This window comes from Pan troglodytes, chromosome 11 (genome assembly GCF_028858775.2).
Source record: "Pan troglodytes isolate AG18354 chromosome 11, NHGRI_mPanTro3-v2.0_pri, whole genome shotgun sequence".
In the NCBI taxonomy this organism is placed as follows: domain Eukaryota; kingdom Metazoa; phylum Chordata; class Mammalia; order Primates; family Hominidae; genus Pan; species Pan troglodytes.
This window is the reverse complement of record NC_072409.2, coordinates 40,122,676-40,142,322: the sequence shown is the minus strand read 5'-3', so window position 1 is coordinate 40,142,322 and position 19,647 is coordinate 40,122,676. Positions and strand designations below refer to the sequence as shown.

At 48.6% G+C, this 19,647-nt stretch overlaps 1 protein-coding gene across 1 annotated transcript in view; it reads right to left on the bottom strand.

The window, feature by feature from the left end:
* Positions 1-19,647, bottom strand: part of GABBR2 (gamma-aminobutyric acid type B receptor subunit 2) — a 422,124-nt gene that overhangs the window by 85,101 nt on the left and 317,376 nt on the right. The window contains exons 10-11 of the mRNA XM_016961310.3: positions 15,158-15,308; positions 11,967-12,099 (exon numbers count right to left, since the gene is read on the bottom strand). Of these exons, the coding sequence (XP_016816799.1) occupies positions 11,967-12,099; positions 15,158-15,308 (284 nt within the window). The remainder of the gene's footprint in view (positions 1-11,966; positions 12,100-15,157; positions 15,309-19,647) is intronic.

Below are 19,647 nucleotides of genomic sequence, written 5' to 3'. Positions count from 1 at the left end.
GTCTACAGCATTTCTGATAACGTTCTCTAGAACATGTTTAATTTTACAAATGACCATATACAGACCATGGGCATTTTAAAAAGGACAAAGATGAAGTAATATCATCATTTTTACCTCATCCTGTGGCTGACAAAGATCTATTTTGAGGAGATGTGTCACTCCAGTGTGCAAAGCATTCCTTTTTTTTTTTTTTTTTTTTGAGATGAGATCTTGCTCTGTCACTCAGGCTGGAGTACAGTGGTACAATCACAGCTCATTTCAGCCTCCATCTCCAGAGCTCAAACAATCCTCCCACCTCAGTCTCCTGAGTATCTGGGACTGCAGGCATGCACCACCATGCCCAGCTAATTTTTTTGATTTTTAGTAGAGACGAAATCTTGCTATATTGCCCAGGCTGGTCTTGAACTCCTGAACTCAAGTGATCCTCCTGCCTCGGCCTCTCAAAATGTTGGGAGTACAGGCAAGAGCCATTGCATCTGGCCTTGGTGTGCAAGCATTCTTAATATTTGCTTTGACTTAGGTTTTCTTTGAAGCAATCATTTCCAGGCCACTTGTCTATTTTGTGAGGGCTAAATTCACTCAATCATATAATTAGTCAAGTTAGTTAAAATTCAATATTATAAATTTAATCTGGCATCTGGAAACTGCAATATGTTGCCATAAACTAAAAGTGAAGAATAGCTGAGGATGCCTGGGCAGAAAAGAGTTAACATAGCAGTCCTGAGACTGTTATCTTTAAAAAGGTCTGATTTGAAGGTTGGTCCTTGGCTGGTATCTGAGAGCTTGGATTCTGGACAGTTCCCACCATCCCCTCCATGATAAGAGCAGCTCACTGTGCCTGAACTGGTTGTGTAAACAACGTGGTTTATGCTGAGCACTGCCTTCCTTCTGGGAGTCTGGAATTTTGTTACGTAGTAGGCAGATGGTGTCGACATATCCATCCTCCGACTAAAAACCCTGGGCGTGTCATCTCTAATGTGCTTCCCTAGGCAGCATTTCACACATGTGGTCGCTACTCATTGCTGGGGGAATTAAGCGTGTCCTGTGCTCCTCCGCTGTGATAGGGCTATCAGAAGCTGCCACCTGGTTTCCCCTGGACTTCGCCTCCCCATGTGCCTTTTCCTTTGCTGATATTGCTGTGTATTCTTTCAGTGTAATAAGTCATATCTGCGAGTATGACTGTGTGCTGAGCCCTGAGAGTCCCAGTGAATCATTGAACTTGGGGGTTGTCTTGGAGACTCTCAATGCTGCATCCCATTGCTGTCTGGTGTAGAGAACTGACCAACCACCTTGTCTCTGGGAGCGTTCCTGCATACAATAACCAGACACCTACTGCCAGGGCTCCACAGTGAGTCCCCATATTAGGTGTTACTCCAGCTTAAGTTTCTGGGATTTAAACCCATCGCTGCCCCACAGAGCCCTCAGGTTAAACTCCAAATTCTTAGCAGGCAGGGTGCAGCCCCCTCCACCTTACCTCTTCTGATATTTCTCAAGCCATCCTGCCCTGCTCAGTCTTTCCCCTCACATCACACTGGCTCATGCTGCCGGGTCTGACACGCGCTGTTTCCTCCACCCAAAATGCCATTCCTTGTTCTTCACAACTTCTCATGCATCCTCTGAAATCCAAACTTGTGAGCCACTTCCTCTGAGAAGCCCACTGAGACCTTGCAGGGAGGTCATGACTACTTCCTCCTCATGACTTCTGCCTTCAAGCATGTTTCTGCTCTGCTGGTCACACAGAGATGACATCTATCTGATTACCTGTCTGCCTCTCCCACTAGATGAAGCCACTGGGAGGCAGGGCCTGCTTTGCCCACCTTTAAATCTCTGGAGCCAAGAGGAGACAATCAGACTGGATGGGCCAGTTTAGGAGGTCATGAACTCTTTGTCACCACAGATGTGCAAGTTGAGCCTGAGCAAGCAAATTAAAGGAAGACCACAGAGAGAACTGGAGCATTTGATAGCAAAAGAGGCTGAGTTCATGGCCTCAGCTGCCCCTTCCACATGCTGTCTGACAGGTAGTGAGCTCCCCATCACTCCACATATTCAAGCAAAGCTTGGAAGACTCCCCCCTTCTCCCCCTCCATCAGAATGCTGCAGGGGCATTTCCTGCACTGAGGGAGGTTTCATTTAATGACATCCCAGGTGCCTCCCTTCTATGTGGCTCTATGATGCCAAATAAACTAGAAGGTTTCATCTGAAGGGTTCTAATGATTCTGTTTTCCAATATGTTACCACTAATACAAGTCTCTACTGATTTATCAACACCAAATAGCTACTTCACTTTTTCTCCTAAAGTCTTACGTGTGTTTATTTTTCTGATTTAACATCTTTCTTTTTCTCCCCTTAGCCATCAGGTACTCAGCCCCCTCTGCAAACTGCCTTGAACATAATCCATCCATGGGGGAAGACAAACTTTAGGCAGGCAGTGCCCATCTCAGTCCCAGCTATGAAAAAGGAAAAATAAATGAGAGCAAGTCTCCAAATGGAAGGAAAAATCTATGCCCAGAACAATTCTGCTCAGCCGCTTGCTCCATTGATTTCATGAAGCATGCCTGGGAGGGTGAAGGGCTTTCATTGCCCTTCTGGGGATCAACATGAAAATGGACATACAACCTCTGCTGGCAGGCCTGTTCTGACAGATGATGGATGGGACTGTGCTCCAGGTCTCCTTGTTGCCACAGATTCATGTGGGCTTCAGGCCAGCAAGTCAGATGGAGGAGCAAGCCCTGGTGGCTGGCTGGACACAGGGGCAAGTCACTTTCCTGCTGTCCAAAAGGTTCTCTCAAGGGCCTTTTATTTCATTCTGACTGCTCATCCTAGGTGATCAATAGTGAGAAGGAGGGAAGAAACTCCCAGAGCGCCCCAAAGCAAGCCCCAGAGCACTGTGAGGTATGAGGTGGGGAAGCTGAGAGGCCTGAGGTCTCCAGGGCCCGTCTTGTCTTCTAGGGCAAGGGCGACAGATAAATCCTCAAGTTATAAGACTCTGAAGAGCAGCCTCTAGAAACAGCCCCAGAAGACCCCGTCTTGCTCAGGGTCTTCTGGGTAAGACCTGTACAGAAAATCTTCTCTGGAGTTTAGAGTACAGCAGAGCCTTTCTGGGGGAACGGTGCAGGGGGCAAAGGTGACTCAGGACCCACAGGAGTACTTTGGAACCCGAGTCAGGGCCTAGGGGCCATCTTAGAAGCCTTGGGGCAAATCAGAGAGAGGTTTCTCCTCTGGGAGGAGAAATTTCTGAAAGGCACCCCGTCTGGGCCCTTTCTGAAGGACTCCACTCCTCAAGGCCCTTGAAGCCAACAAACTCCAAGAACTTGGCTCAAAGATCCGATCACAGGCCGAAATTCAGCTCCTGCCCCTGAAGCCAACACCCTTGTGTAGTGCAGAAAGTGCACAACTGCCCTTGGCAGCCTTGGCTCAGGCCACAGAACAATGCAGAATGAGCAAGAGGCCTTTCTTCCTGTTCCCCCACAACCCCAGAAGGTGCCTCAGGACTGGAGGTTGGGGAGCTTTTTGGAAACGCAGCATTCTCAGATGGGTAGTGGCAGGAGGGGGTGGGGTGTGGTGGGGAGGGTGCTGCTGTGTGCCTTCATACAGCTCTGTGGACAGAAGACGTGGACAAGTGGGCGTCAGGGCCAGAGAGGAAGGACTGAGTGGCCACACCATGTGATTGCAGCTGTTGAGAATTCTGTGGGCAAGTATGGTGTATCATTTAGGACTTCCAGAAATAACTGGAGCTCACTCAGAGGGGTCCCTTATTTTAAGTCTTCCCTGATTTGTCCCTTGCTTCTGGGCCTTACCCACTCCCCTAGGCCTGTCTCTGCCAGTGTACACAACATAGTAAATGGGAACTGTTTGTTTACTTAGGTTTTCAATCTACACTGCCAGCTCCTCGAGGACCATGCTCTGTGCCTAGCAGGTGCCTGGGGATGTTATCATATGAATGAATGAATTGTGGGAACAAGAGTGCTGAGCAGAGCCAGGGGTTGGAGTGGCCCACATGTGGGGTGTCTGGAAGGGAGGCCATCATCTGCTTATTGGCTCAGGAGTCTGGGGAGTCCCTGGTTCCCCACTCAGCCCCCTCCTCTGGAAGGGAGTTGGGGGTGGGGAGGCCACTGTCATCAAGCGGGCATCTGTACCCCATCCAGGACTCCAGTTGGCCCAATCAGGCCCTGTGACAGCCAGTCCCTGTGACCCTCTCCTTGAGCTGGTCTGGACCTGCCAGGCAAGGCCACCACCAAACCCTGTGGGTATCTCCTAGCCCAGCCTTCCTGCTGCCTTCTGAAATCACAAAGCATGTTACCATGGCCAGCCATGACAGCCACCTGCAGAAACAGCCCCAAACCCACATTATTACATTGTTTTACTTCTCAACTGCCTCAGAAAGAAAACCCCATGCAACAACAACAACAAAACCACAGATTTATGGCCTTTTAACTAAAAATGTTTCATTAATTCCTACCAGACTTGAATTTACTGGGAGGCCAAGTGGGTGTTCCTAGGCAGCCTTTACCTTTCTAGTTAGAGTTAGAAAATCCCAGTACCTCTAGGAGGGCAGGAAGAGGGCATCACACTCCCCAGTCCAGTGTCTGGGCCTCCCCTGCCCCACCCCTGCCTAGCTGCCATCCATCTGAGCAGAGTGAAGAGGCCGAAGGGGTGCTTCGGGACTGGAACCCCACCCTGCCAGCTGTGACAGCAGGAACCGCCCTGCTTCCCGAGGTTCGAGGGTGGGGGCCACAATCCAGTGTCTTCCAGCCCAGGAGCTCCTTCCCTCCCACAGCTGGGCCCCAGGAGACCAGGCTTCTGGTGCTCCCATTTATCTTACACAATCAGTCTCCAAGAGACAAACACAAAAATAAAGCATCAGGTACTAATCTTATCCCTGCTCTTCCAAGTGCGGTCTGGGGATGTGGCATCAGCATCCCCTGAGAGTGTGTCAGGAATGCACAGGCCCCCTTCTAGACCCGCTGCATTCCATCCAGACCCCCAGGTGGCTCAGTGCACACTGAGTAGCACTGTCTGTGCATGCAGGAGCTGGGATGGGGGCCACCCTTTGGCAAGGGGAGGAGGGTTGGGGCAGATAGGAACCAGAAGGAGACAGGGAGGGCCTCTGGGATGCTGATAAGGTCCTGCTTCTTGATATGGATCCTGGATTCACAGTTGAGTTCAGTTTGTGAAAATTCACTGAGTGCCACGCTTATAATATACATACTTTTTTTAAGTAGAAAAATAGATAAAAGAGTTGGGGTGGTCAGCAAGTAGAGGCAGCTGGGAGCTAAAGCTGAGTCACGCTCTTCTGAGCGTCCCTCAGGGCAGCCCTGGGCCAAACTGGCTTCTTAGGCCAGATTCCAACCACTACATGGCCGCAGCATCCTCAGAGGTCCCGTCTGTGTCATTCTTACCTCCCTTGCTGCCTGCCCCAAAGCCCCTTTCAGCACTCAAGGTGGCAGAGGCAACCACCAGCTTGGCTTTGACTTAGGCAGGACCCAAGTCTGTTCCCGCCCCAGTTTTGGTAGAGCAAGGCCACAGAAGGCCAGAAGTTGCCATGGGTACCTACACCAAGCTGGCCAGCATCAACTGGTTTTCCCAGCCTCTTCTTTTTTATTTTTTTTTGAGACAGGGTCTCCCTCTGTCACCCAGGCTAGAGTACAGTGGCGCGATCTTGGCTCACTGCAACCTCTGCTTCCCAGGTTCAAGTGATTCTCCTGCCTCAGCCTCCTGAGTAGCTGGGACTATAGGCGTCTGCCACCACGCCTGGCTAATCTTTGTATTTTTAGTAGAGATGGGATTTTACTATGTTGGCCAGGCTGGCCTCGAACTCCTGACCTTAGGTGATCCACCCGCCTCAGCTTCCCAAAGTGCTGGGATTACAGGCATGAGCCACCGCACCTGGCCTCCCAGCCTCTTTATCCCAAGTTTACTCTGCTTTATCAGTGTCTCTCTTAATGGTATCCAGAGGTGAACACAATTATCCAGACATAGTCCCATCATTCGTTCATACATAATGATAACAGCTAAGATGTATGAAGCCTTACTGTGTGACAGGCACTAGATGCTTTACATACATGATCTCCTTTAATCCTCACAACCCTATTATTATCATCCCCATTTTACAGAAGAGGAAACTAAGGTTCAGAGATGTTAAATAGGGTCAACAAAAGCCACTGAATTGTACACATTAAAAGGGCAAAATTTATGGTATGTGGATTATATCTTAATTTAAAAAAATCTGAGACAAAAATTTTGGTAATATTGGCTGGGATAGGTGGTTACCAGATCCCTAAGAACTTAGTTGACTTTTTTTTTTTTTTCTGGTATAAGCCAGCTAATAAAAAATCAGAATAGTCTTGCTTTCTAATGAAACATCTCAATCATCTTTGTGGTCCAACAGAGCTAGTTTTAAACTTCTTCCCTGCTGCCTAGCAGTGTGTGACAGGGCTTCCGTTTTCTGCTCCGTCAGGTGGGGACAGTGAACTTGGCCTTGTCAGGTGGTTGTGAACGAAAGGCTGCCCCTGGCTGAAAGCTGGCCTTGGTGACTCGCAGAGGCTGAGGGCACAGGCTCGGGAGTTAACAGGAAGCTGTTACTACCCCACACCCAGGAATGCTTCTGAGAGCCCAGGAAGCTGCATGAGGGCCACGCTGGGATCTAAGGTCCGCCTGGAGCCTCCTCATCCTGTCTGCAAAGCCCCTTCTTACTCCTCCCACGCTCGAGCTGGGGTTTCTGCCTCAGATCCACAAGGAAGGCAAGTGCTTTTTCTCATCCCCACCTGCTGGACTCCTTGTCTGGGCAGACAGGGGCTGGGATCCCAGAGCCGGGTCAGCTCAGCTGCCGGGGTCCATCCCTTCCCCCTGGCACTGGGGCCCTGGCCCACGCCCAGCACTGTCCTTGCAGACAGCTCCATGTCCACAGGGGCCACGTTGCTATGGTGACTCCACTACCCGCACAGTGTCCAGGGAGACAGCATGGGGTATAGCTGGAGCTGTTCTCAAGACTTGGAGAAACCGGCACTGACAGTCTGGGAAGATTCTGGAAAGGGTCAGAGGGAGTGGGGGATGGGAACTAAGAGAAACTGCGTCCCTAGCAGTAGCACTGTGTGTGGGTGAATCTGTGTGCACGCACTCACACACGCACCCACCCTCGTCCGAGCAGAGGTGTAGCCCCTAGAGAGGCCTAATCTTGTGACTGTCATAGGTTTCTGCCTGAGGGGGTATTCATGGTTTCTCACTGTGTTAAGCTGCTATTTTGAAAACTAAAAGGGAGAAAAAAGCGGCATGTATATGGCAGCAGAGCAGACAGAACTGTGACTTCGGCTGCGCCATGTCTGAACCTGGTCTCATGGTCTACCTTGTCCCCTGTCCTTTAAGATTTACAGAACCCAGTGTGGGACACCAGGAAATTACACTGTGACAAGGATGCAAGGTGACAAGCTGTGATGCCTATCCCTCCTCCTACATCCCTCCATGCAGCACTCTCCCTGAGTTCCAGGCGGCTTGTCTGAATCGTCTTGTTTAACCCACACTGCAATCCTGCAGAGGGAAAACTGTTATGCTCATTTTACAGATGAGAAAACTGAGGTTAAGTCACTTGCTGCAGTCAGGAGCTAGTAAGTGGAGGAGGTGGCAGTCGAATGCAGGCTGTTGCTGGAAGATCCGTGATCACTACACCATAGGGGCCTGCTTCTCCTTGCAGCTCCCCACTCGGTGGGAGTTTGCTGGGAGCAGCCTTCTAGGTCCGAAGGACAGAATCCATGGCACCAAGTGAAATTAAGGAGCTGCCCACCCTGGAATAGCAGGTGGAATACAACCCAAATTGTACCCATCAGGCACTGGTACTTAGGCCCTAAATTCAAGAGCTTTCACTTCCTCTTCCTGGGCAATATTGAGAATTAGTAAATAAATGGCCCCAGCCCTAACCCATGTACACCTCTGTGCTGACCCAATTCAGTCCGGGGTAGATAATCTATGCCTTTTCCCCACAGTCATGCATGTGGACTCCCCTTTGTAGAGCTTCTAAAGCAGCCTTGACTGCAAATAAATTAATTCTCAGGGGAAGCAAGAACTGGGCCCTAATATCTTTTCGGGCCCTCATCTTCAGAGCCGATGCTGATTTGTAAAGCGCTTTATGATTTATTCATATCAGCCTTCCCCGGCTTCCCAGGACAACCTTCCCCTCACAGAAATGAGCGTGACTCCCAGAATAGAACATCAGGCTTCATTAAAAAGAAAAGCCCTGGGTGTGGGGGATGTCCCTGTTTTTGCTTCCTAGCCTGCGTCACCCTGTGGTTGTTGAATTCAGGTCAAACTTGAGAAAGCACCTGTGCTTTCATAGCCTTTGGCTTGTGAACAAGGCGAGATGTCAGGAACTTCTTTCTGGGAAGGAGAGAGTTTCTAAAGGCTGGGCAGCCCTTCATGTCTGCTGCAGGAATCTCTGCAGTGAAGATTGAATGCCTCAGGACACCTGAGGCATTCCCAGGTGTCCAATAGCAAGTGATGAGGAGATGGGCAGAGTGGCCCCCAGGAAGGACTGGGGCCATGGCAGAATGAGGGTAGGGTTTTGCTCCACTGATTCTCAACCTGGGGAACAAGGCAAGCCCCTTGCCTCTCAGGGATGCCACTGAGAAACTGGAGTTGCCAAACTTGCCCCCAGTATCTTTTTTTTTTGAGACCGAGTCCCGCTCTGTCGCCCAGGCAGGAGTGCAGTGGCACGATCTCGGCTCACTGCAAGCTCCGCCTCCCAGGTTCATGCCATTCTCCTGCCTCAGCCTCCTGAGTAGCTGGGACTACAGGCACCCGCCACCTCACCCAGCTAATTTTTTGTATTTTTAAGTAGAGATGGGGTTTGCCATGTTGGCCAGGTTGGGCTTGAACTCCTGGCTCCAGGTGATCTACCCGCCTCGGCCTCCCAAAGTGCTGGGATTATAAGCATGAGCCACTGCACCCGGCCCCAGTACCATTTCCATTACTGTAATCATCACAGTGTCCTAAAACCTGGGGAGGAAGCCTAAGCACAGATGGAAGAGAGAAATCCTCACTTTCCTCGTTTAACTTCATCAGGGTCCCTCAGGAGCAACCTTTTATTCAGGCCTCACCACTGCCCAGGAAAGCTGACCATAAATAAATTGTATGCCCATGAAATTGTTAGGCATCTCAGGGCACAAAAGTCATGCTGATGTAGGAATATCAGAGACTCAGTGGCGTTCACACTTCCACTAAAACTAGCAAGACTTCCATACGCTTTGGTTATCATTCTCATGCCAGAAGGCCACCCTTGTTTTTTTTCTTTTTTTTGAGATGGAGTTTCACTCCTGTGGCCCAGGCTGGGGTGCCATGGCGTGATCTTGGCTCACTGTAACCCCTGCCTCCCAGGTTCAAGCGATTCTCCTGCCCTCAGCGTCCTGAGTAGCTGGGATTACAGGCATGTGCCTCCACGCCCAGCTAATTTTGTATTTTTAGTAGAGACGGGGTTTCTCCATGTTGGTCAGGCTGGTCTTGAACTCCTGACCTCAGGTGATCTGCCTGCCTCAGCCTCTCAAAGTGCTGGGATTATAGGCGTGAGCCACTGCACCTTGCCCCAGGAGGCCATACTCTTTAGAGAACAACCCCACTGAACCACACCCACAAGGACTTTTGAGCAGCTCAGCTTCTTTGGAAGCTGACTGCAGGCACAAGCCAGGGACTTGCATCTTTTGTATTCACCTTCTTCACTCCCAGACGGGCAGAATAATGGGAATTAGTCTCATGCCAGAAGGCCACACTCTTTTGATCTTTTGGTGGGAATGAGCCAGTGCCAGGCTTGGAGTGAAAAACTCTTGAGTGGGAAGAGTGAACCAAGTGACCCTGGGGCACTGGGGTTTGACAGCCATGCAGGTCCCTCCAGGAGAGGAGAGGGGCCTGAACACACCAGTGACCTCACTACCCCCTCAGTTACTGGGGACTCGACCACACACTTCTCAAGGCACTGCTCAATTGAGGATAAAGTAAATGTATCTGTAGACCTCTCTCTGGCTAGGCAGCTCACAGTGAAGTTACTGGTAACAGGAACAATTTCTCGATGATGTGTAACAGTCAGTCCAGTTTAATCATTCGCAGAAATCCGGGGAGCAAAATCCCCTAGACTGTAAGATCTTGGGGGGCTTCCCTTCTTTCCATGTGCTGTCCCAGAGCAGAGGGACTGGCCTGGACTCAGTCCTCAAAGTCTGGGGTGTGAGTGGGGACTTGCAGCACATTTAAAGGGTGCTTCGTTTAAGCATCCCTCACTGCTAGCCTTCAGCCCTCATCATCCAGCAGTGGGCAACACTGAGGCTTGTGAGCAACAAACGCAGTCTAAAAAAGGCTGCTTTGCAAAAAAGGGCCCACAGTGCTCTCAACGTCTTGAAAGAAAACAGCACCAACAAAGGAGTGGCTTTTGGATGAATCCACTCAGCACCGATCTTTTGACCATCCCCTCTAGCTCTGGTCTTCCAGGCAGGGGACTGGATGAATTACTGCATGTGGGACTCTAAAGAGACCCAGCTGGCTAACCCGGTTTGGACAGATCATAGTCAATGTCCAGAAACACATCCCAACTGATTACTTTATTCTTAAAAAGTAAGTTCACGATATTTTCAACTGAGAGTTAGTTCCATACAACTATTAAGTGATTGCTAATACATAATCCCCTTTAAAAAAATAACTAGGGAGGCCGAGGCGGCCAGATCACCTGAGGTCGGGAGTTCGAGACCATCCTGACCAACATGGAGAAACCCCGTCTCTACTAAAAATATAAAATTAGCTGGGCATGGTGGTGCATGCCTGTAGTCCCAGCTACTCAGGAGGCTGAGGCAGGAGAATCACTTGAACCCAGGAGGCGGAGGTTGCAGTGAGCTGAGATCATACCATTGCACTCCAGCCTGGGCAACAAGAGTGAAACTCTGTCTCCAAAAAAACTCAAAAAACAAACAAACAAAAAAAAAGGCATTTCTTTAGGCATTAAACTTTTTAACATGTTAATTAACTTTAAAAATAATCTTTCTAATGTATAGTAAATTAGTTACACTGCTTTGGACTTCATTAAATATATATATATCTCAATAGGGATGATACAGCCCCCTTGGGGGCAACTGTTGGTTCTTGAATGTGAAGAAACATTACTCTTTTTTACGTATAAACCATAGATATATATATAAAGTACACAAACAGATATACATTATATTTCTGGTATTAAACTTTCATAAGAGGAATCATTAGGAAAAAATGTCTAAAAATGCTCCTTAGGGGAACAATAAGGAAAAAACCGTTGAAGAAAACACCACTTAAATAGAAAATAACAATTATAGCTTTTACCATATAACTCAGTCAGACATACAAAGATCTATCATCATATTCTTTGATGGTTTTTGAGGTAGATGGGAGGATCTGTTCCTTCTTAAATGATCCTGACCCTGACTCTGACCCTTGGCGCTGATGCTTTTCTGGATGATAATATTTTCCCCCTCCTTTTCTATGTTACTCTGTCAATTCTCAGTGGGCTGTCTTCTAACAGTGGCCTGATAAGTCCATTATCTTTTTTTCTGAGACAGGGTCTTTCTCTGTTTCCCAGGCTGGGGCACAGTGACGCGATCACAACTCACTGCAACCTTGATCTTTGGGCTCAAGCAATCCTCCCTCCTCAGCCTCCTGAGAAGCTGGGACTACAGGTGTACACCAGCATGCCCGGCTAATTTTTTTTGTATTTTTTGTAGAGACAGGGTTTCACCATGTTGCCCGGGCTGGAAGTCCATTATCTTAACTTTGTAGGTGGTATTTATACCCAGTGCTGGCCTGACAGTAACACCGTTCTTCCCTGTTGAGTTGAAGAACTACTAAATGGGTTGTTCCCTGCCTGTTCATGTATTTTCATGTATTTCTCGGTTTGCATCTGTGTTTTCGATGACTGAGGTCACCAAGGAAACTTTCTATCATATACCACTGGCTTATGCAGAATGACTTACGGTGCAAAGTGTTTCAAAGGTCTTTTCAGAGACAAAGGATCCATCAAGGCCAAAGAGAAATATGGAAGCATAGGAGAGCATCCCTCCAAGGATGATAAGGTTGTTCATGTATGGACTCGACATCTTTATCAGCCTGACAAGAGAAAGAGACAATAGATTTAACAGAACGGTTAATTTAGTTATTCCTTCAACACGTATTTTCTAAACGCCTGCTAGATATATATTGTTGCTCAGGCTAGAGGGGAGAGAGAGAAACAGAAATACGCCATGGGGCCTCAGGGGACACACCAACAGGAAGTCCCACATTTCTAGTCAGATTTTCCCCAACACCCAGGTGCTCACTCTGGAACCTTCCCCTTACAGAGAAATAATGAAAAGCTCTGGTTTCCTCTACCCCCCTCCCCACCTACTGTTTGTCCTTCACTAAAAGACCTCAGACAACTATATATTTCTAATTGTTGATTTCCCTGCCTCCTTTGTCAAGTTCACCTATTACTTCCCAAGGGACAGCTTGTCACATCAGCTTCTTCATCCATTAATTTTCAGTTTAAACAAAAGCATTAAGTCAACAGGTTTTTTTTTTTTTGGCTGGAGCTGAGAACTCATGTCAAATCTAGAGAATGTGACATGTAACTTCAGCCACGTTCCCCACAGTGAGGAGAAAGTCCCATACCACACTCCCCGGCCTTGAGTAGACCATGTCAAGGAGGCCTAACTGTGAGTCTCAGGGTTGCTTAGGAAAGCTCACACTGTTCCGTGCACAAAGACAGCCACACATGTGGGCAGGAATACCTCTCCCAGTCACCGGGTGACAGAGGGAGACACCAGAGTCCGCAACCCACCCACTACCCCTGTCTTCACTAGGCTGCAGTGGGGAGCAGGGAGCATTCTTTATACTTCCAGACGCTGCATCCTTCTCTGTCATTTCCTCCCGGAACCCTGTGGTGGCCCCCAGCTGCCCAGCAAGCCAGGGTCATCAGTGGGCTTGTAGGTGCCTGGCCCCCCCAGCACAATCAGCTCAGAAGGGCTTCAGGTTTTAGGCGCCCTGTGGTTGAGGGGCTCTTTTGCAGACTGTAATTACAGCCAATTGTTCCCCAACATTTTCCTTTGCATTCTCCAGTTCTGTTAACCCTTCACATTTTAAACATGCAATACGTCAAAGGGAGAGGGAAATAAGAAGCCTGCTGCTCTTCCTCTGTGAACTGCACCCCGGCTTTCAAGTTGGGAGCAGGGGGTCCAGGGCTTAGACTCGGCCACTCCATAAAAGTGACACCTTGACAAGTCACTTAGCCTGGCTGAATTTCCTCACCTGTATAACTGATCCTGTTGCCTTGGACACACATGAAGCTGAGATGACGCTGGGTCCTTGGAGGTCCTTTTGTAAACCGTGAACTACTTAGGTGCCTCCATTCTTATTACTACAGCAGTCAGGGGAGGGGAGAGCCTGGGGGTTGGGGCAGGCTTCCCAGAGGAGGTGGGCCTTATAGGATGGATTTAGGAAGAGAGAAGTAGGGGGAGGGATTGGGAACCATAGCAATATTTTTTTTCTATCTTTCTGCAGATTTTTAAATAGCCAAGCCAGTTAACAAACAAGACAAAACAAAACAAAAAACTTCACCTGGATGCCAGCCTCTTGAAAAGAGTAATGGTAACTTTCCCCCAGGAGGCCAAGAGGGGGTAGTTAAGGAATTCAATGAGTTTAGTCTTATGATGGGGCAACTTGCTGTCCTGATGGGACTTCTCGAGGCATCTGGGCTGTCAATCTAACTTTGAGAGCTGATTATGTGCCCAGGCCTGTGCCAAGTGCTAAGAGGTATGTTGAGCATTTAAGGTTTGTATGGAGTGGACAAAAGTTGCCTCACTTTTTTTTGTGGCAGTATATGTGCTATTTGTTGTAAGTAAAATAAAATAACAGGAGAAGAAAACTCTTTTCTGTTTTTCAGGAAATAGGTTTGACCTAAGCAACTGCTATCAAAAAAAGCCAAACAAACAACAAAATAACCCCGGACACAGTGGCTCATGCCTCTAATTCCAGCAACTTGGGAGGCTGAGGCAGGAGGATCGCTTGAGTCCAGGAGTTTGAGAAAAGCCTAGGCAGCATAGTGAGACTGTCTCTTAAAAAAGTAAAATAAAATAAATTAATTAATTAAAATAATTAATTAATTAATTAAAAAACCAAACACACACACAAAAGTCTAGAGCCTCCAAATTCCTTCTTTGCAAACAGGGAGAAATTTAAAGATCTCAAAAACCAAAAAAACTGTTTTCTTCAGAATCAGACTTGTTCCTGACAGCCCACGAGTTCATGCAATGTGGCTTCTGGGCACCATGGCAGAGCCATGGCACCATGTAGGTGGTCACTGTGGCTGTCCCCATGACGGCCCACGCTCTGCACCCCTGCTTATTCCACAAAAAGGCTTGGGGCTGGGTTCAGGGATTTGCTATGGACACCAAAGAAGCAAAATGCACTTGGTAAAAACCACCGCCTGGAGTGGCGGCCTGTTCTACCCATGACTGACCAGAATAACTCAGTCAGCCTCTCTCCTCTGGAGAATTAAGGGCATGTGGTGGGGAAAAGAAATTAAGACAAGAAACCGAGAAGACAGTCTGCCACGAGTGGACAGCAGCACTCTGTCGCTGAACTTCAGGGCTTTTCTCTGTGAAATGAGGAGTTACCCGGAGGGTCATACAGGATGATGGAAGGGAGGGCTTCCTGGCCGTAATGAACTGTACCAATGGGAGTCCATTTCACTGGACTTTGTGACCCCCTTCAGTGGTGATTCTCAGCGATGCTAGGGGATAGGGGCAAAGAAGTTTGGGGTATTCTGTCTTCTAGCTCTCTCCTGCTGGACCTCCACAAAGTACAGGAGTATATCCAAAGCTCTGAGGAGGCCCGTGGACTTGGACTCTTCGATTTTATTTAACTTCCTCAAACTTATTTGACTAAACTCCTGTGCAACCAGCAGCCCGGCCTCTGTGTGTGTGTGTGTGTTTGTGTGCGTGCACGCACACGCGCGTACTCACATGCATGTAACACCTACAACATCCTAGCAACTGAGAAACACTTTGGGAAACTCTGCCCTGCAGACTTCTGTGTCCCTGGGGAATCTGTCATGTGGCACTCCTATACTGTGTCCATAGGCTTGTCAATTCAGAAAGTGATATCACAGAGGAGGACCAGGGTGGCTTACTTCTGATTCCGGTTCTTGATGTTGAAGAAGAGAAAAGCACTGGCCATGATCATCCCGAGGATGGTGAGGGCAGAGAGGATGCTGTAGAGAGGTAGGGAGATCTTCCGCAGCTGCTCCAGGATGATGGTCTTGTCTTTTGGTGGTTCGGATCCTAGAGGATCAAGAGAAGACATCAGTGGGACCCAATGCAAGTCACTGCCCGAGAACACCTTTGCCTTAGTGTCCCTGACATCCAGCCAGGCCCTGTGCACAAACTCTACACAAGGCACGTCTATCTACTGGGTGAGCCAGATCCGGTGGTTGGCCAGTCTGCCCAACAGGGAGCCTGAGCCAGGACTTATTTCTTTCTCTAAATAGAATCAATAAAGGATTTGTGATGCATTTAATAGCCATTAGAAGACTAGAATTTGATTTGGTCTAATTACACTATTGAAAAACCATCACCATTTATCCCCCAAGGCAACAACGGCCTGGAAGCACAGGGCTGGGTGATGTGAGTGGGTACCAGTGGGTGCCTTCGGGGATGAAGAACTTGGCTCTGGCCTCAAGATCTCTGCTCCTACACATACACAATAAATGATCCCTCCTCAACAGGATGGACACCTTGCCTGTTGGTTCCATGGTGACACATAGGTGTTTTGGCTGCAGAATTTCTGCTTCAATGTCATTGTGTTTTAAAAGCTCTATCTGGCTTTCTGTTTCCATAAGACTCTGAGTAACTGTGGGAGGCAGAAGCTACCTTCCTCTCCCTGCTGTGCCAGAACTGGCCTGCAACTGTGGGATTCCATTTCTCTATGTGACTGCAGAGGTGCGCTGCTCAAAGGAACTCGGGGGAACCCTGAGGGTTTCAGAGCAAATCCATCTTTCAGTCCTGTTTTAGTTTTAGCAGACATAGACTGGTTTGGGATGAGGGATTCAGGGACTCCCCCAGCTTCCTGCGAATCCCTCTTTCTTAGCTGCTATTTTAGGTCAGGTTTCTGCTGTGGAATTGTGAAACTTCAGGGCTTTTCTCTCCAGTAGGGGTATGTGGAATCAGCCGGATGTTACAAAGTAGCCAAGCCTGGGAATCTGGGAGCCCCACCAGGGTACCAGTTATGCCTCTCTTCCCAGGAGACAAGCAGGAAAGGGGCAGATGTGGTAGCAGGGAGTGAGAACTCCCCTGAACATCTGGGTTTAAAACACTGCTAGCAAGTTCAAATGTGTTTAGAAATATTCAGTGGCTTTGGCTGAGTGTGGTGGCTCATGCCTGTAATCCCAGCACTTTGGGAGGCCAAGGCGGGTGGATCACTTGAGGTCAGGAGCTCGAGACCAGCCTGGCCAACATGGGGAAACCCCGTCTCTACCGAAAATACAAAAATAGCTGGGTGTGCTGGTGCACACCTGTAGTCCCAGATACTCAGGAGGCTGAGGCAGGAAAATCGCTTGAACCCAGGAGATGGAGGCTGCAGTGAGCCAAGATTATGCCACTGCACTCCAGCCTGGGTGACAGAGCAAGACTCCATCTCACCAAAAAAAAAAAAAAAAAAAAAAAAAAAAAAAAAAAAAAAAAAAAAAAAAAAAATAGAGAGCGAGAAACATTCAGTGGATTAAGAGTTTGAACCATCTAAGAAATTTAGGGAAGTTGCCAGGTTTGAAAACATCAAGGAACCTGCTGGTGTGGTTAATGTGAAGCCTTAAGCAATTCCATGTAAAGTAACATTTATAAGAAAAGTGGCATCAAGGGCCAAAAGTCTGGGCTAAAGCAGACACAAGGAGATGGAGGTAACATCATTTCTTGCTTCCAGAAGTGAAAGCTCACCATCTGGAAGCTTCTTCCCCCTCTGTCCATCATCCTTCCCCAAACACCTGGCTCAGGTGCCTTCTGGCTACCAAATGCAAGAACAGTGCTGGGGCATCTGTGAGATCCTGTCTGGAAACAAGCCCTTCTATGGACACAGAAAGAAGACTGAGGTTTGGTTCACAGGTGATATGATCACTACTGGGTTTGGGGCCTATTGTGTAGAAACAACTCCAGAAAATTGACAATAGACAAGAGAAAGCTGTCTCCTTCTTACTCCTTCTTCTCTTCCTGCAAAATGATGGCTCCACAAGGGGTATTAAGACTTTGTGGAAACCAAATGCTTGGTTTATCATGAGTATTAGTAACAGCAGAAGTCCTGAGTTTTCTTTCTTGCTTTTCATCTGGTCCATTCATTCATTATTCATCCATTCGTTGCCATTCACTCATTCATTCATCATTAATGATGATTAATCACAATTAATAATCAACTCCCATCTGTCAGGCCTGAGACTGAGCACCAATGATACAAAGATGAAAAATACACTGTCCCTGCCTTCAGGGAACTTACACACTAGCCATAGGAAAAAAGAAAAAAGCACTAATAAGCAATCCTATTTATTGAATTCCTATGACAAGCTAAGCAAGATATAGAGATTTTCCCACTTGATCCACCCAACAGCCTCAGGGGTAGTTAAGTTATTATCATTTGACAGAGGGGGCAATGGTTTTCTAGGTGTTAAGTAGCTCTTACAGCTAGTAAGTGGCAGGATTTGAACTCAGATCTGCCTAACCCTGAAGCTTATGGTCTAACTACTACACAAACTGCTGCCAGTGACGCTGGGGTCCAGGTGATATGATAACATCAGACAGGAGGCCTGAGAGCGAGCAGGGAGCAGAGTGCAGTCCTGCCTGACGGGGTCAGGAAATGCTACAGAAAGGAGGCGACGGAGGAGCTGAGTCTCGAAGGATGAGTAGAGTAGTTGGCTGTTGGCCAGGAAGATGAGAAGGAAAGGGCATCCTGGGCAGAAGGCACAGCATGAGCCAAGGCCCAGTGGTGTTTCAGGACAGTTGAGGAACTGTAAGCAGTTTAGTTGGGGGGAATCTGAGAGAGGAGACAGAGAAGCGAGGAGGGGTCCCTTCATGGAGGCCTTGGGGCCACAGCTCAGAGTGAGGTCCCCTCGCTTTGAGCAGTGGGGACGTGCGGGGCTCTGAGCAGAGGTGGCATCTTAAGCCTGGCATGACAGCAAGGGCACTTTGGCTGCTGAGGGCAGAATGGATTGAGGAGGGAAGGCTAGCACAGCAGTGAGAAGCCTCACTGGGGGCTAGTGTAGGGGTCCGAGTGAGCGGGGCTGAGAGCTGAACCCAGGCCAGGTGTGGATAGAAGGCCTGGGCTCTGCCCTGACCTGCCTGGGCTCTGTGTTCAGAGGCTGATTATTCACGGTCTTGGTAGTGGGGAAGGTCTGAGAAGCAGGAAGTAGGCCTGGCACAGCGGCTTCCTGTGTTCTCTCAGCCTGGGGGCAGAGCCCGGGGCTGAAAGGCAGGGCCTGGGCATCACCAATGAAGACCTGGTACCCTCTGACTGTTGTGTAGCCACTGTCCTGGCTACTGGTCCCTGCCCCACCAAATTCATGTTTTTCCTGTAAGTTGTGTTTTGTGTCTTTTGTTTGGCGCTTGAATCTTTTCTTCAATTCGTAAACCCAGAGTCCTTGTTCAGTAAACCCTGATCTCCCCAGTCTGATAGCAGACATGCCGATCTTGGGGATCAGGGCTCTGGTGGTTACAACAGGCTGTGTGAATTTGGGGTGTCACCCTTGAGGTAATACTTGACGATATGTCCAGTGACAGCTCCCTCGGTTGGGATAGGGAGGCTCACCTGAGTGTGGAGACCACTCTGGTTCTCAGAGGCTGACTGGAGTTTTGCTTTGCAATGTTCTCAAGGCTGAATCCCTCAGGTTCAGTGGAAATATAGGAACATGACAGAGTCTAATCAAAGGGCCTGAGGAAGAGCCTTCTCTGGTGCCCTTGCTTTCAAGAAGGAACTTAAAAGCTCCTGGCACAGAAAGCCAGCTGTCCCAATTTCTGCTGACCCAGTGGAATCAAAGTAACAATATGGATGTGGCAGCTTTCTCTATTGCTATTAAGTGACTAGACTGTCTGTTTGTCCATCCGTCCATCCACTGTCCATCTGTCTACTCATCCACTCACCCTCCTATACATCTATCTATCCACTACCCATTCATCCATCCATCCACTTGATCAATTCATCCATCCATCTACCCAGCCATCCATCTGTCCACCCATCTACCTGTCCATCTATCCACTCACCCACCCACCCAACCCACCCACCTATCCATCTATCCATCCATCCGCCCATTCACACACCCATCCATGCATCCACTCAACCATCCATCCATCCATCCATCCATCCATCCATTCATCCATCCACACACCCACTCATCCACCCAACCATCCATCCATCCACTCATCCACTCATCCACCCAACCACCCATCCATCCACTCATCCACCAACCCATCCATCCATCCATCCATCCATCCATCCATCCATCCATCCATCCATCCACTCATCCACCAACCCACCCACCCACCCATCCATCCATCCATCCATCCATCCATCCATCCATCCATCCATCCATCCATCCACTTGATCAGTTCATCCATCCATCTACCCAGCCATCCATCTGTCCACCCA